This window comes from Mesoplodon bidens (assembly GCF_964165515.1).
Source record: "Mesoplodon bidens genome assembly, chromosome: 6".
NCBI classification, from domain to species: domain Eukaryota; kingdom Metazoa; phylum Chordata; class Mammalia; order Artiodactyla; family Ziphiidae; genus Mesoplodon; species Mesoplodon bidens.
The window spans coordinates 71,263,804-71,282,122 of NC_138162.1; the positions used below are offsets into that span (position 1 = coordinate 71,263,804).

Sequence of the window (18,319 nt, forward strand, 5' to 3'; positions counted from 1 at the left end):
AATAATTATTGTTATTGTTATTATTATTTAGTTGAGAATATCAAAGGTTCAGGAATTTGCTGAAATTTGGAAGCGAATATTTGGAATCACCACAAATAATGGCATGGGAGTTCTAGTCAATGTTAGCTATACTTTAAACAAAGGGAAGGTTTCATGAACCAATACCACATACCAAAGGGTCAGTAATATATTCAAAGGAAATCCACAGAAACCTCATCTCCTGTCCTGCTCCAGAGATGCCACCAGAGGTCAAGCAGCCAACAACAAAGGAAGCAGTCCTGGATCCCTTGCAGTGCCAACTCTACCCTCACTTCTGGCTCCCATCAAATAGGTCAGCCTCCAAGTAATGAATTCACAGATACATACATGGTGCCTGGTATAAAGCAGACAAGCATTACCTGAAAAAACAGAGCTCTGTCCCCATCTACATTAAGCCACCTGAATGGCTTAAAAGGTTCCTATTAACCAAAGCCTGCTGGCTGTTAAACAAAGACCACCAATAATATCAGTGAACCTGGGGTTATCTTTCCAAAATTATTTTTTAAATTAAAAAATAACCTCTTGGGGACTTCCCTGGTGGTCCAGTGGTTAAGAATCCACCTTCCAATTCAGGGGATGCAGGTTCGATCCCTGGTCAGGGAACTAAGATCCCACATGCCACGGGGCAACTAAGCCCGCATGCCGCAACTACTGAGCCCTCATGCCACAACTACAGAGCCCACGCGCTCTCAAGCCCACTCACCACAACTAGAGAGAAGCCTGCGTGCTGCAACCAAAGATCTCACATGCCGCAACGAGGATCCCGTGTGCCGCAACTAAGACCCGATGCAGCCAAATAAATTAAATAAATTAATTTTTAAAAATAACCTCTCGTTAACAGCTCTTGTCTATGTTATGAAATTAGAAATATTGGTTTGTAATATATGAAATATTATCAGTAGAGATCCTTCACTCTGCACCATGTTAATTAATTAATGCCACACCACAGACACTTTATCCGATGCTTTTATATACTCAAATCAACATGCGACAGGTAAAGCAGATGTCATTCCCCAGTGCTTCAACTATAAGTATGCCATTATTTTTTAAATTATCCCCCCTAAATGCATAACTCATCATCACTTGTGAAAAATTACTGTTTTTTAAATAGTTATCACTTAGAATGAATTGAAGAAGACAAAGAATTAAGACTAACCAATTTGGCCATCATCAAAGTTAAAAGTCTTTAAGTACAATTCATAATTAATTCACTATACATTACATTTGTCCCCAGCAAAACACAAAAACTAACTGCCCAATTTACAAATTTTCCTAAGATTAAAAATTACACGTTCGCACACACATGTAAATACACACACACACAATACAGTAAATTCATAAGGTTGCCTAAAGAAACAGACTTGAAAATCAATAAAAATGTGTCAAATAAATGATAAAAGACAATAAAATCTTCCCTCAAAATGCCATCACAGCACATTATAATGTAAGCAAACTTAATTTAGAATGGCCAAGAAAAACATTAATACTGAGGAATAAATTTAAGAAAGCCTAAGGATGTTTTAGTGAAACATTCAAAATTGTATCCAAGATTAGCTCCCTATTTTTATGCAGAATAACCAAAATTCATTACACGAATCAAAGTAGATTCTTTGTTTTTTTTTTTAATTTAGTTATTTTTGGCTCTGTTGGGTTTTCGTTGCCGTGCGTGGGCTTTCTCTAGTTGCAGTGAGCTGGGGCTACTCTTCCTTGCGATGCGCGGGCTTCTCATTGCAGTGTCTTCTCTTGTTGCAGAGCATGGGCTCTAGGCATACGGGCTTCAGTAGTTTGGCATGTGGGCTCAGTAGTTGAGGCTTGCAGGCTCTAGAGTGCAGGCTCAGTAGTTGTGGCGCACGGGCTTAGCTGCTCCGTGGCATGTGGGATCTTCCCGGACCAGGGATCGAACCCGTGTCCCCTGCATTGGCAGGCGGATTCTTAACCACTGCGCCACCAGGGAAGTCCCAAAGTAGAGTCTTAATACGTCACCATGTCAGTTATCAGTTGAAGCTCTCTGTGGTAGGTAGAATGCTAACGCCCACACTCCCCACCCCCACTCGGTTCCACCCCTAACAGCAAAGATATCCATGTCCTAGTTCCTGCAATCTGTGAATATGTTATTTTTTATGACAAAAAGGGTTTTGTGGATTGCTTGCTCTGAAATGTAGGGGACCACAGCAAGGACCTGAGAGAGGCCTCTAGGAGCAAAGACCTGGTTGACAGGCAGCAAAGAAACAGGAACTCAGTCCTACAACTGCCAGGAACTGAATTCTGCCAACAATCTCACTGAGCAAGGAAGTGGATTCTTCATCAGAATCTCCAGTAAGGAATGCAGCCCTGCAAGCACCTTGACTTTTGCTGGTTACATCAATGTCAAATGTATAACCTACAGGACTAGGAAACAGTACAAGAGTATTGTTTGAAACCACTAATTTTATGGTAATTTGCTACAGCTGCAAAAGAAAATTAATACATTCTCAGAATAGCACCACCTCACCAAAAGTAAGGAAAGAGTGGAGACAACACCTAGAAACATCTCAAACACATGTAATTACAATTTTAAATTAACTGGCGAAAACTGCATTATAGCCATTGAACATTTTGTACCCAGTAAAAAAAAAACAGAACCAAGACAGTCATATCCCCTGACTAAATTGAATGATATAAATCAACACAACATGAGTGGATATCCACATACCTAAGTTTTTTTCCTCCCAACAAATCTATGAGGTAGAGAGGGATTTTTAATCTAAAGGAAGAAACAAAAAGGAGAAATGACTTTCCTGATGCTCTCTGGCTAGCAAGAAGACGAGCTGGGCCTCAAATCCCTGCCTCTTCCACCATGGGGCTCTGCTTCCTAACAGCCCCACAGGTCTGGGCTCCATCAGCTGAGAGAGACCTCAGAGAGGACCACTCCTGACCTCTATTACTTGGTCACACTCCACTCCCACTCTGACCACCCGGAAAGGTGGAAATGTACTCAGGACATTTTAGTCTTGGGAAGAAGCCAATACTCAGAATTAGAACTGAAAGTTGTAGTAAACAAGAACCAACTAATTTTTCTGGTGACTGACAGCTGGGATAGCTGACTTATTATGTCAATGATTAAAGATGCAAACCATAAAATAACATACCTTGTTATAACCTCAGGACTATGACACTGTTTCGATGCAGATACAAGCATTACTTTTCTGCAAAAGCACAGCAGTAGCTGACCAAGGTACGTACACCGGGCTTTGTTTTTTTATTAGGTTTACTGTATTATGAAGGATGCGTAAGGGAAAGAAGTAGTTCAGTTCTGCTCCTTTCTAAATTACCCCTCATAAATAAAAATTACTTAGAACAGAGAAAGTCTTCTAATAGCAGAAGATTTCTTTTATGTCACGAATTCATTCAAATGCTTTCTGAGTTGCTATACTTTTATTTTAATATATTATGCAATTTTCTAAATACCTGTGTAAAATAAACCTAGAGTTGTCTTCCCTGAATATATTTCTATCCAAGTTCACTCAATGGTTCCACGTGAAAGTTTTATCAATGTAGAATGAATAATATTTGCCTGGACCATGCAGTGGCCAAGATAAGGCTACATAGGCTGTATGTGCCATTTTCTACCAAATATATGTCAATTTTACGTACTCTGTAGTAAAACAGTTTCATTAAGAAACTGCCCTCTGCCAGCCTGTACATCTGCCTTAAGATCCACAGGAAAGGAAGCAACCTAATAGAAGCTACCATCACTTTGAAGATGTCCTCTATTTAACGCTGCAGGGGGGCAACTAATGAAATTTAACACAAGTTGCTTGTGAATGAAGATACACAGCTTGTGAACTAAATTAAATATACTGAGCAGGAGATGCAAGTTTTTATACCAAATTTAACATTAAGATATATTACTTGTTAAAATACATTCTATACTATTACTTTCAAAAAATTCATTTCTGCGCTAAAGGCAGTTTTAATTATTTCTTCTTACCATCCTCCCTTAACCTCTTGTTAACAATTTTACCACTTTCCTCTGTAAATAGTTGTTTTCTAAGCCATGGACTGAATTCTAACATGGAAGGAGCCACATCTACCTAATATGGAGTCACAGGGAGCCACCGGAAAATCTCACGAAAAAACTGGTGGCCTTAAGAAAGAAAGCACTGATTGCATAAAATTACCTCTCAAAGTAAATTGCTCCACATTAATCTCAAAACAGGAAAACATTGCTACAAATATTAATATAGCCTATGTAAAATAAATATATCTGTCTGGAATAAATTACTATGGTGACAAGCATACAACATCATTGAGGAAAAAAATAAATGCTGCATGTGCTCTTAGCTTTCCCACTATAATAATCAGAATACACATTTAAGCGTTTGAGGCATAACTTACCAATTTAGCAACCTTCCCATAGTCAATCCATCTGACAGTAGCAAAATTTGTAGATTCTGCACAGTTGAAACCGTGATTAAAACCAGCATGGTAGCCATATGGGAAAGTGATCATAAATTCGCCAGCCTCCTGGGTGATCTGCAGGGTAGAAAACATATAATATTTCCCAATTATAAGACTTCCCAAATTGCAAATACAGTTAAAATATATTTCCTATTTAAAAAAAAGAAAAAATATGATGTCCGAGCTATAAAAGAAGTCCCCCCAGATCCTTTATTTAATCCTTTAATAGTTTTTCAGGAGACTTTTAAAAGAATTTTCTAAACAGGGTGTGACCTTCTGGCAATGTAGTTCAATCATTCAGTCCATAATCAAAGAAATTATGTTCTATTTGAAGATGTCTTTGTTTTATGTTATTCAAATAAATTTGTTCTTATTAGCATTCAATATGTATATTTTAATACTTTAAAAATTCACATTACTGGAATTATATAACAGGACTATCATAACTGACATTTTTCAAGTTAGAGCTATAAAAACTTGGATAACACAGGCTGAATATTATGAATTCTTGTTGCTAAAGAGTTGATAGTATTCACCAAATTATCCTTTCATCATACTTACAAAACAGTCAATTAACTTCATTCCATTTAATAGTAAAATTTCTACCAAATAGTTATTCAAATATATGTATAATATATAAGTATGTATGAGTGAGTGAGTGCATTTTCAAATATAATTAAACTAGCTTGGGTAAATAAGCCAGCAGCCTAAAAGCAAAGATGAAAAATGTATTCAGTCCATTCCTAATTTTCAGATTACAGAAATTTGTTTTTTTTATAATCACCAAAGCATACAAAACACACCATGAGCTATAGAAATACAGTGAAGCTAAATTTTTCAGTGTTTTTTTTTAACTTGTCTACTCAATGCTAGACTATCAAATATATATAACTCACTGATTCATTCAGTTACCTTGGTTCATTTCAGTCCTAAAATGCTGATAAATGAATATGTGAGTATGCACTTGTGTGGAAACATACAGGAGACACACTGTATAAATACAGGTGCACACACTGCAATTCAGTTACCATTTTAGGAATGCTAAAATGTTGTGTGTGGAAGTATTTTCTTTCCCAACAATTCTGAAATTTAGCTCATCACCCCCTCCCCTGTGACACCCCAGCAGGTGTTCTATTGCAATGAGTAGCAACCCAGCTGCCACCTGGCAGGCAGAGAATGGCTTATCAGTGTTCAACATGGTTCCAGTTCCATCATTCAGAGCCACGTGAGAACAAAGCCTGATTCTCCCCTTTCCCGGTCTCACTGAATCTCATTAATTATAATTGTGCTTGGAAACTAGGCACTTCCTTGTACCATGTGATAAAACAAAACTCACTCTGCTCAACAGTTTCTAGCCCTATAAGGTGGAGGAAGAGGGTAAGTCTGTTGTCAGTGGGATAAGGAAACTAGCTTCACTGCTCCACTGAATTCCACCTACAATCCTTCTCTACTCTCCCTAGAAAACCCTGTTCTTGCCATGTTGAAAAAGTACCTGTTCCCATTAAATTGGACCCTAAATGTTATGCCTCTATATAATTTCTAGAAACAGGTCAATCCCAGTTAGCCAAAACATAAGGCAAATTTACTGCCTCTATGTAACAAACTGATATTAAAAAAAAAAAGATATAGGGGTAGACAAGAACAAGTCCCTTTTATTATAAGACTAACCAAGCATCATAATTCCATACGGCAAAAAATGTCAGAAAGGGTAGTGTACGTAATCGAAAAGCAGACATTAGTTATTTGTTTAACATACTTTTTCATATATATGTATGAATATGTACAAATTCACTGAAAGAAGAAGAAAAAAATGTTAGTCCAACTGCAAAATGATTGCCTAAAGAGAGAAGGTTAAACTGAGGAGGAAGATTGTGTTATTATTATATATAACCTGTACTGTGCAAAGCCCCTCATATAGATCATCTCTTTTCATTCTCGTAATAGCCCTATTAAGCAGTACTATTATTATCCCCATTTTCCAGATGAAGAGACTGAGGCTCAGAAAAATTATGTAATTTACCCAAGTGACGGAATCAGAAATGAACTTGAGAAGTATAATTCTGAAGTCTGTGCTACTCTGTCCCAAGTTACATTATCATCATCAGAGAATAAGCTCCTTGAGGAACACACAATCATCACACACCCTTCGTCAAGGTGGAAGGGGAAGTGGCAGTATTTCATATGAAAAACTGCAACTTCCAATCAGCCCTCTAAATTGCTGGTGTCTCACCATCTGTGGACGAGCACTCACCCTTCCACTTCCCACAAAAGCCACGAAATGTCCCATCCTCAAAAGACCAGATAAGATGGGCTTCCCTGGTGGCACAGTGGTTGAGAGTCCGCCTGCCGATGCAGGGGACACGGGTTCGTGCCCTGGTCTGGGAAGATCCCACATGCCGCGGAGAGGCTAGGCCCGTGAGCCATGGCTGCTGAGCCTGTGTGTCCGGAGCCTGTGCTCCGCAACGGGAGAGGCCACAACAGTGAGAGGCCCTCATACCACAAAAAAAAAAAAAAAAAGACCAGATAAGAGCCTGGTGCATCTAGTGATCTACCAAATAGCACTTGAAGAGCCTCGGCCCAGAAAGGGGTGTGAGGCACCTGCCTCCTTCTCCCCAAATTTGAGAAAGAAGCTACAAACTCCAAAGGCCTCCATCCTGGGCAAATGAGCCAATCCCACAGTCCTGCTACTTCATACAACCCCTCTCCAAAGAACAGCTTGATCAATTCCTATCACCAGCCCTAAACCCGCAGAGGTTTTCCTGTCTTGGAGGACTCCAGTCTACTCTTTCTCCTCTGCCTTCTACTATTCCAACTTAAATAAAAGTGCTTAATCAGGCTTATGCCAACCACCTGAAAGAATGTGCAGTGACGATATGTCTGAGACTGGAAAGCCTGATGCCCAGAGGCATCTGCAAGTAAGACAAGGCCCCCCAGAAGGAATGGCCCCTCTGGGGGGGCGCAGCCTCTGACCTCTGTACCTGCAGCAGTGCTGCAGCCCACCCACACTTGTGGACCTTCTCCATAGTGCACATCTTCAAGGCACACTTTTTGTCACGGGTAAAAGTATGTGACTAAACCAGTGTTGAGAGCATCCTCGTCACATAAGACAAGTATGTCTCGTGCATGACTACTGCACAGCCTGTTTGCGAGAGAGCAGGACCACCTCAAGTTGGAGAATGTTTCTTGGTCCTTGCAAAAATTCTACTTTGAACAAAGCCTGGGCTGGGGGTGGTGGGAGAGGGAGGTGGAAGACAGGACTTTAAGGGCCTGAAATTAAGAAGAGGGAAAGATTTAGTCACAACTGAAAAGCTTCTAAGGTGGAAAACAGCAAGGATTATGGGAAGACAGTCAAATAAAAAATGAAAAAGAGAGTGGAACTATTTTTTAATGTTTCTGAAGTAGCTAAGGACTTAATCCTCCTCCAACTGAGAGAGACCTTTTATTTATCTGGTCCAAAGCTTTTTTCATTTCAGCTTCTTCACATAAAAATGCTCATGCTCGGTAATAATTCTGACCCAATTACTACCCACAGACACAAAGAAAGAGGGATCTAGCATGTACAGAGTCTTACAGAACTTAATCTTCAGAAATACTCCAAAGAAGCAATATCTGATTATTAAATCATCGGGCAATTTTATCCATAATGAAATCTCAATTGTATTATGTCTGAATGTGTTTAGAAATAACATACTGGCACCATAATCACTGATTCTAACCAACCAAACTGCTACTAAAAATTGCTCTGATTTCTTTAAAAAAAAAGAAAAATAGATCACATACACATAAATTTTGTTGCTCATATAAGAGACTTCAATGGAGAAGAGCTATATATCTTATTCTCTCAAATGTGCTACATTTTACTTTCAGTATTGTTGTAAGTGAACTAGAACTGCATGAAATCTCTAGTAAATGCATCTTGAAATAAAAGAAACTTCAAATTAATATTTAGGTAAATAACTGTTACCTAAATAAAACACGAATCTGAATTTTTCTCCCCACATCCTAAAAATCCTACCTGAAGTCAAAGATATATTAGTTTATGTTAAATTTGTCTTAAATATGAATACTATACACATTAAATGAATTTGTTAAAGAGTAACACTAATATACCTTGTCAAAGGGAATACCATATTTCTTCAATACTGAGGGAGATATCAGTGTCATCTTGTGTCGAAGAAATGCATCACACCCTTGAGAACTGCTTGGGAAAAAACCTAAATGGAAACAGTAATTATAAGCAGTAATGTGTCAATTAAGATAAAATTTCAAATCTTTTTTTAAGCTTATGTTCTAGTACTCTTATAGAATGACAGCTTTACATAAATATAGACCAAGTCCACCATCAAAAACCCTGGTACTAAAAACCAGACTCGGAATTCTTAAAAATTAAATGATACATATTTATATCACCAAGGGTTGACCTTTTTTACAAAAAAAAAAAAAGATCTGCCAAGAGTTGTTTGCATGATATAAAATGACTAAACCTACAAATTCCAATTTGTAACAGATTTGAACTCAATCTACCTATTAACTGATAAATGGACAAAATATTAAGGGAAGGTAGAAGAGGGAAATCTGCATTTTAACAGAGAAATCTCTCATTTTAGACTCCTAGAAGCAATCATTCTAGAAGCACTTGTCCCAGTGCCCGGCATACAGTAGACAAAGCAGTTTCCCACCCTTGTTTCTTTCTGATCGATTTAAAATAGTTTAACTGCTTCTAGTTTCCTGAAGTAATTCCCAGCCAGGGCCAGTCAAAAGCTTGGAAACCTGTCTCACCAGCCTGTATGGGAACAGTACATACTGTTTTGAGGACTCCTTTAAATGAAGAAGCTAAACATGCAGCAACTCTTTCATTCAACAGTATATTATGCACTGAAACACAGCTGTTTCTCTCCATCTCTGCCTTCAATCCTGCAGTCTGTCTGAGGCAGACTCTCATTAACTCAGTTATGTAAGCTAGAGGAAAATGAATGTGCCTGATACCCTGTTCTTTACCTTCCTCACTCAGAGGGAAAAACCACCACACTGAGAACCGGAAAGCAAGAAGAGAAAGACAAGAGAAACATGGAAGAGACAGAGGAGAATCAGAGAGAGGACCCAGAAGGAACACAGAACTCACCAGGAAAGCATGTGTGATGTAGCTGGGTAAAGTGGGAAGAAGCACAGATGCTGTTTAACTCCTCCACTACCAAAATGAAGGCCACCGGAAATGCTACTTACCTAACTCTGTGGCTCACTATGTATAAATAGCTCAAGAATATGACCAGTTTGATGAAAGAATTACCAGCACTCATTACCTAATCATGAACCATTTTAACCTCACAGAATAGCAAGGTTTTACAGGAATAGTTTTAAAGTAAACAAGCCTTTATTGATGCCACCATGGAGTATTTGAGGCCACAGATCATCAGAAGGAAACAAATGAAACATCTAAAAGAAAAGCCATTAGGGTATAAAGAACCACCTGCAAAGAGTAGTAGATTCTACTTAAGCATCTACACCTGGATTTTTAAGATGAACAGACAGAAATATTTAAAAAGTACATCTAACAGAAACATCAGAAATACTATCATTCGCTACAATACCAATAGGAATAAAAGGAATAATTGTGCCCTATCTGGTCATTTAATGCAGCCCTCCGTTTATGGTTAATATTCATAATACATAAATAGAAAATAACCTTTGAAAGAATGCAGACCTTAGTGAATGGTGAGAAAGTACCATATAATGCAACAGCCGTATCTATACAATAAGATGTCCTGAGTCTACGCCACACTGAGTAAAGCACAGCAGGGCAGTCCCCAAACACATAACCCACGGAAAAGTTTTAGCAATACAATTTAAATAGATCTATCATACTTTTCAAATCTGTAACTCCGTGCAGCACTGCACGAATTAAGTTTTAAATTAAAATCAATGAAGAAAGAGGAGTCTACTTAATTTTCTTTTGATACGGATTTGTAATCAGGACCTGAACAATGTGATGACTGGTCGTTAGTTAAACTGGAAAACCACTAAAGGAAGGCAATTTGCCATATGTTAAGAACTTCATATTGGTTCAGAATTTATATTTTCAATAGGTTATCAGAATTATATTTCACATCGCCCTAGAAAACACCTCATAAACCACAAATTATGACATAATATATGTCTCAAAATGAATTTTACCTTAAAATACCTGAAGAAGTACATGGTTCACACTCACCCTCACTCCACCATTTCTTAAAAATATTTTATTCAATATATAAAGAAGCCAATAAAACCAGAATACTGTTTGATACAAAATGATAATATCTTTTAAAACTCAGAACTATGCTGGCTAAAGGAATGTTAGCAGCTTTCATAACAAGTGAAAAAAAAAACAAATTTGGAATCACATGTATGAAATATAATAAAAATAGATCAGATAGAAAAGATAAAATTTAACTAAAAATTCAACTTAAGATAATCAGAGTTTTTTGAAAGTCACCAAATAAAGAGAAAACAAGGTATGTGTTAAAATTTTTGCAAGTTAAGTTCTTTAAAATATGCCTTTCACAACCTTTTGTTTTTCTATTCTAATGTTTACTTTCTTAATGTACTTTTTTTCTAAGTTTTCAATTTGGAAAGAATTTATTTGGAAGAAGTCTGCTCTTAAACTTACCATATTTGAACGTTACTATTGCAACATTCTGTAAGACTTTCCAATTTACCAGTCACATAAGTGGAGAATCCACTCTTTCATAATCTTGAAAACCAGGAAGTTCCAATAAAGAAACAGTTCTACACTGACCCCTCAAGTATCTAGTAGTGGACATAGCAGCTAGCAACTCACTACCACACCTCACATACCCCATGGCCATCAGGTAACATGCCAGGTGTAGAAGAACACACAGAATAAACCTGGCACATCTTTCTGAGCATCTACTTATGTCATGCTAAATTACGTGGTTTATATTTGCATACAAACAAACGTATTAAGGGAGCAAGATGCAAAATCTGCATGAGTGTTGTGGAGTGGTAGGGTTTCACTCTCCTACCCTGTAGAGATATTTTGGTGGAAGCATTTGAGAGGCAGCCTACTGTGAGGTGCAAACTATGTTATGGGATTTTGTGTAAATCTTGCCCAATCTCCTCTTACAGACACCTAACACACACGCTTACTTGAACACCAAATTTCCTCTCTCATTATGCTCACAACATACACCTTCTCATTGCTATTAAATAGCAGACCTAAGTTTTAGATGAAAAAACGTAACTGTTTGAACTATTTGAAGTCACTCTCATCTTGTCCACATGGTTAGCAAAATAAAAGAGAATAACAATTAAGAATCCCTACAGAGACATGGATTCTGAGCACAAGTCCAACAACTCATATAGCCTTGTCTGGTCCCATAATCTCTCAGCTCCTCAATTTCCCCATTCATATAATCAGGATGCTAGTATTACCTTCCTCAGTGGGGTCTTTTTTTTTTTTCCCAGCATCAAGATACAATTGACATATAACATCATATAATATATACAGTATAATGATTTGATATATGTATACATTGTGAACTGATTACCACGTTAAGTTTAATCCACATTCATCACCTAAAAATAGTTATAATTTTTTGTGTGATGAGAAGCTTTAAGATCTACTCTTTTAGCAACTTTCAATACAGTATTGTTCATTATAGTCACCATACAGTACAGTACATCCCCCAGAACTTACTCATCTTATAACTGGAAGTTTGTACCTTTAGACCCCCTTCACCCATTTTCCCCACCCCCTGCCTCTGGCAACCACCAAACTGTTCCCTGTACCTATAAGTTTGGTGTTTTAGATTCCACACATAAGTAACATCATACGGAATTTGTCTTTCTGTATCTGACTATTTAACTTAGCATAATGACCCCAAGATTCATCCATGTTAAAAGAAATGGCAGGATTTCCTTCTTCCTTATGCCTGAATATAACACTTTGCTTTATTCATTCACCTGTTGATGGACACATAGGTTGTTTCCATGTCTTAGCTACTATAAATAATGCTGTAATATCAGGGGTGCAGACATATCTTTAGGACAGTGATTTCATTTACCTCAAATATAGATCTAGAAGTAGAACTGCTGGATCATATGTCAGTTTTACTTTTAATACTTTGAGGAACCTTCATACCGTTTTCCACAGTGGTTATCCTCACTGGGTGGATCCTTAACGGGAATCCAGTGAGATAATGCACAAAAAACTTAGCCATTATCAAAAAGTGGAAACAACCTAATGTCCATCAACTGATAAATGGAAGAGCAAAATATGGTGTATCCTTACAACGAACTATTAGTCAGCTATAAAAAAATATGAGGTATTTCTATGAAGTTATAACATAGAAGAACACTACATAAAAGGCAGACACAAAAATCACATATTATATGATTCCATGTATATGAAATATCCATAATATGTAAATACCTAGACAGAAAGCAGACTAATTGCCAGGGGCTGAGGAGGGGTGGGAGGGAATATAGCATGACCAATTAAAAAATACAGGGTCGGGACTTCCCTGGTGGCACAGCGGTTAAGAATTCGCCTGCCAATGCAGGGCACACAGGTTCAGTCCCTGGTCCGGGAAGATCCCACATGCCTCTGAGCAAATAAGTCTGTGTGCCACAACTGCTGAGCCTGCACTCTGGAGCCCACGAGCCACAACTACTGAAGCCTGCATACCTAGAGCCCGTGCTCCGCAACAAGAGAAGCCACTGCAATGAGAAGCCCGCGCACCGCAATGAAGAGTAGCCCCTGCTCACCGCAACTAGAGAAAGCCCACGTGCAGCAACGAACACCCAACGCAGCCAGAAAGAAAGAAAGAAAGAAAGAAAGAAAAAAAAAAAAAGAAAGGGTTTCCTTTTAGGGTGATAAAAATCCCTTGGAACTAGATAGAGGTGATGGCTGCACAATATGAACATACTAAAATGCCATTGTATTGTACACTTCAAAACAGTTAATGGTTTATTTTACATTTTGTGAATTTAAAAAAATGATAAAACTTAGTCTACTTGACACATAGTAACATTCAATGAATAGTGGCCATTATTATTATCCCTGTTACTCATTTCCACCATGTTGACTCTAGTTATCATGTTAGTTCAACAAATCTTCCATTTCCACCATGATAAGGAACATGTACTCCAGCAATCCCAATAGAGCCCTGAAACCCTAAAAGCATCCCACAATAACATTTGCTAAGACTACCGAAGTTCTGCTAGGAGTTTTACAGCATGAGGATGTACAGAATCACACAAGCCCTCTCAAGAAGCAGGTGCTATACACATCCAAGGATGCCCTGTATTCAACGTAAAAGTGATCAGATGTGAGAAGCACTATTCTAAGTGAAAGAAACAAGACAGAAAAGTCTACACATTGCATAATTCCACTTTTATGGCATTCTAGAGATAGAAATCAGATTAGTGGCTGCCAGTGGTTGCTGGTGGGAAGAATTAATTGCAAAAAGCACAAGGGAACTTTTGGGGGTACTGGAAATGTTCTATATCTTGATAGTGGTGGTAGTTACACCACTGTATATATTTGTCAAAACTCACAAAACTGTCAGGGCTTCCCTGGTGGCGCAGTGGTTGATAGTCCGCCTGCCGATGCAGGGGACACGGGTTCGTGCCCCGGTCCTGGAAGATGCTGTGGAGCGGCTGGGCCCGTGAGCCATGGCCGCTGAGCCTGTGCGTCCAGAGCCTGTGCTCCGCAACGGGAGAGGCCACAACAGTGGGAGGCCCGCGTACCACACACACACAAAAAAAAAAACCTCACAAAACTGTATGGTTAAAGGGGGTGGCTTTTACTGTAAGTGCATTTTACCTCAATTAATCTGACCTAAAAATTATTAAATGTTTTAAAATTGTTTTAGAAATAGAGCAGATATACTCTAAAAATAGTGTGCTCTTTCCTTCAAATAAGAAGTTTTGCCAACTGTCAACTGGTTTACAGTTTCTAATATATTAACTAACTAGTTATTTTTAAATCCCAGTCTCATATGACAAATACATGCTGCTACTGTTAAACCAACAAAGTTTTAGCCTTGGAAAAAAATTTTAAAATCAAAGTTTAGTAACATTTTCTATGGATATACAAACACTAGTTTGGAGAAGCTGACGTTAGTTATTAATTGCTTAGGAAAGAAAGGAAAAAAGAGAGGGAAGCAGAGGAGAAAGATGGAGAAATCAGACATGCAGAGTGTATGTCCACACTAGCAATAGATTTAATACAATTTAATTTGAATATAATTGAAATTTACCCAAGTATGCTTTGATAGAGTTTTATACAAGCGTACCTCAGAGATACTGCAGGTTCCGCCTGTTCCAGACCACCACAATAAAACAAATATTACTGTAAAGCAAGTCACAAGAATTTTTTTGGTTTCCCAGTGCAAATGTAATTATGTTTATACTATACTATAGTCTATTAAATGTGCAATAGAATTATGCCTCAAAAATGTACATACCTTAATTTTTAAATACTTTATTGCTAGAATGCTAACCATCATCTAACACTTTCGTGAGTTGTAATCTTTTTGCAACTCACCAATCACAAAACAAACATAATAATGAAAAAGTTTGAAATGTGAGAACTATCAAAATGTCACACAGAGACAAGAAGTGAGCAAATGCTGTTGGAAAAATGGAACCAATAGACCTGCTCAACACAGGGTTACCACACACATTCAATCTGCAAAAATAAAAGTGCATTATCTGCAACTCAAAGTAAAGTGAAGCACAATAAAATGAGGTAGGCCTGTAATGGTTTTTGCAATATTCATATGACTGATATGAGGCTTAAAAAATAGAGTAGCCATATAAACGAATGGTAAGGAAAAGGACGTAGGAAAAGAATATGGAAGGAATGCTTCTGTGGGAAATACTTTTAGAAAGATGTATTTGATTCACATATGAAATTTCTTAACATGCTTCTTAATGAAAAGAACTAATGAGCTACATTATGTGGGGAGAAACCTGGTATTTTTACCCACATTCCTAGTTGAGGTCAACATTAGAGGTTTAAGCTGTAGTTGACCTCTCTGTTCTTCCTACCATTCGCTGAGCAACTAATAATTGGGTAGAAAGTTATCACATTGCAGGCTTCACTCTTCACTCCACGTGTCCTGTAATCCATCAACATCTCTACTGGAGAGACAAAGCTCCATGGAGCTCTCTAGGAGGAGCGCCAGGAGAAATTCATACTGACCGTGGTATCGAGAAGGATGGTGGTTCTCCTAAACAACTGCCTTATTTTTAACTCTTGAACACAGTGCAGTGAGTAATGGGAAAGTTTTTTCCACTTCAAATTGGTTGGCAGAACACTTAAGAGTTAAAATTTCCACCTAATTTAACAGGTATATAGACCATTACACATGGTGTTTTACTGCATTCCTGAGACCGCTTTGTTTCAGCTCCAGCTTTTTCCCGCCCTAACACAACATATGGACCACACACTCGTAAGTCACCCAGGACGCCTCAGGCCAAGCACTTTGGCACAAACAGGTGAGTCAAGCTAAACAGGATTTTCCTGCCTCAGCTTCCCCCCTCCACACCCCCCAGAGAATCAAAGAACTCTTAATTTCCTTCCATAGTAATCTTTCCCTGCTAGCTGGCATTCCCCTCCTGAATTTTCCTCCCCATTCCCTACCTGTCACTTCTCAGAACTGTCTTTCACCACACATTCTAATTACTCTAACTTGGTGTATGTTATGTATTACTGTTCAATGTTTAAAATCCTACTAGGAACATGGTTGGATATAAAATATTCAAAATTAAACACAGTGTGATATTTGACATCAAAATATGAGGAAGTTAAATTTAGGGATTGTTTCACCATTCTTAATGTAACAACTGATAGTAAGATGAAAATAAACATACCCTGACACACCACACATTGATCTCCATGCCTAAAGCATGAGTTAGGCATGAAGGCAGAGGATATATTGCTGGACTTTTTCATTTTTTAGGGCTTAGGGGCCCCCTAAAATTGATTATTCATAATCAAGGGTATTTTATTTATTAGCCTTTCAAAACCAAGCATTTTAATATAATATTTTCAGGCCATCATGTAAATGAATGCTTAAGGGAATTATGTATTTATCATTTTGAGAACTGATAAAAGTATATTTCCTAATTCCAAGTCAGAGGTATAAGAACAGGTCAATTTAGAATGTTTATAAAATTAAAATGACTTGTTATTTAATGCTAATCTTCTAGTCTCTTGATAGCAGTGGTTCATAATCTCTTTTGGACCAAACCCTCTTAATGGATTTGATGATAGCATCCCAGAAATCCACATATATGCCCAATTTTGAATATAATTTCAGAGAGTCCACAGACTGCCTGTATCCCACCCACAGACCCTTTGTCCACCTCCTGGAATAGGGATCCCTGCAAATCAGGCTAAGACTCTGTTCCACAGGTTTAAACTCAAGATGACTAGTCATTTAAAAACATACATACACACACACACCAAAATTAACTGCTTAAAAAAATTTGAACTAAATTAATCCTTCATAACAATGCTTCATCCATTCCTTTTTACTGTCGCTTTTTTAAGAAGTTAAAACGAAAACACTTTCTACAGGTAAATATAAGCCTCCAAAAGAACCAGTGTATTCAACTCTACCATACTGTCACTTAAAACAAAATTCCTGCTGATCATTCACACTTCCAAAATCTGCTGCACAAACTCCTAACTCACATATTCTTTTCCCAGTAATCAAAATTTTGACCAAAGTAAAGCATCTTCAATTTTTTTTAAATATTAGCACTTTATTAACAATGAGAGACCAACGGAATACAGTCACTCACAAAAAAATTTAGCTGCTCCCAATTTACTTTAATCCACATCTTGCTTAACTTAATAGAACCACAAAGATATTGTCTTATTTCTAAAATTGATGAGATTTAGACATTCTTAAAACTGAAAATCTTCAAGACTGTCATTTATGATTTAATATTATATCTCTATTCTCCTTTATACTTTCCATTCAATTGTATCAAGACAAAAATTAGAAAGAATGCAACGGCATTATAGACGAACATAACAAGTATAAAAATTGCAACAATTCACTTGAGATTTTTTATTACATTATGTCTACATAATATTGGAAAAAAACCTGTATAGATGAGAAAGCAGCTGAAGGGCAAAATCAAACTCCTGGCTTTATTTAGATGCAGGCATAACGTCTTTCAGATAAAATATTTGTAGGTGCCACAGTCAATCAAGATTTCAATAGAAACCAAAGATGAAAGCATTCATGCATAAAAGGCAAGTGTGATAATTATGATGTTCAGACAAGATAATGGAAATTATCCGAGGTTGCTTTTCATTTTATGTATCAAGTGCTGCCTTGACCTAGACAACCCATAATGCTCCATCTCATTTACTGCATTATTTTATCATTTTAATTACTTAGCAGAACTCAATTAATTTGGCTGGCATCTGGTCAGCAGATAGAAATCCTCCACTGTCCTATAGGGTCTTTTCCCTGAATCATTTCTCAAAATAATGCTGCAAAAAGTTTTCAAAAAACATGCAATTGAGTTTAAAGTTCTCGCTCAACCTTCAAGTTTATTAATCTCTTACTGATTAAGCAAATTCCTGGAATGTCATTTTCAGACAGTTTACGTCAAAGTGTTTACAGACAGTTTATAGCAAAAACTTTAGCATGTGAGTCTATACCATAAAATTTACACTGGCTCCATTTTAAAAGTTCTCTGGCAATGAGGTGAACAGAACATGGTAGAATAATTATCACAGGGACAAGGATAGTTCACAACATATAGATTTAGCACAAAGTTCATTGCCAGGGTATTTAAGGATTATGGTAAT

General features: G+C 37.5%; 1 protein-coding gene across 4 annotated transcripts in view; it reads right to left on the reverse strand.

Annotated features, from left to right (window-relative positions):
- KDM4C (lysine demethylase 4C) overlaps positions 1–18,319 on the reverse strand; it is a 398,973-nt gene that overhangs the window by 286,527 nt on the left and 94,127 nt on the right. For all 4 annotated transcript variants that reach the window (XM_081237192.1, XM_081237191.1, XM_081237190.1 and 1 more), the window contains exons 7-8: positions 8,590–8,693; positions 4,417–4,554 (exon numbers count right to left, since the gene is read on the reverse strand). In XM_081237192.1, coding sequence (XP_081093318.1) covers positions 4,417–4,554; positions 8,590–8,693 — 242 coding nt within the window. The remainder of the gene's footprint in view (positions 1–4,416; positions 4,555–8,589; positions 8,694–18,319) is intronic.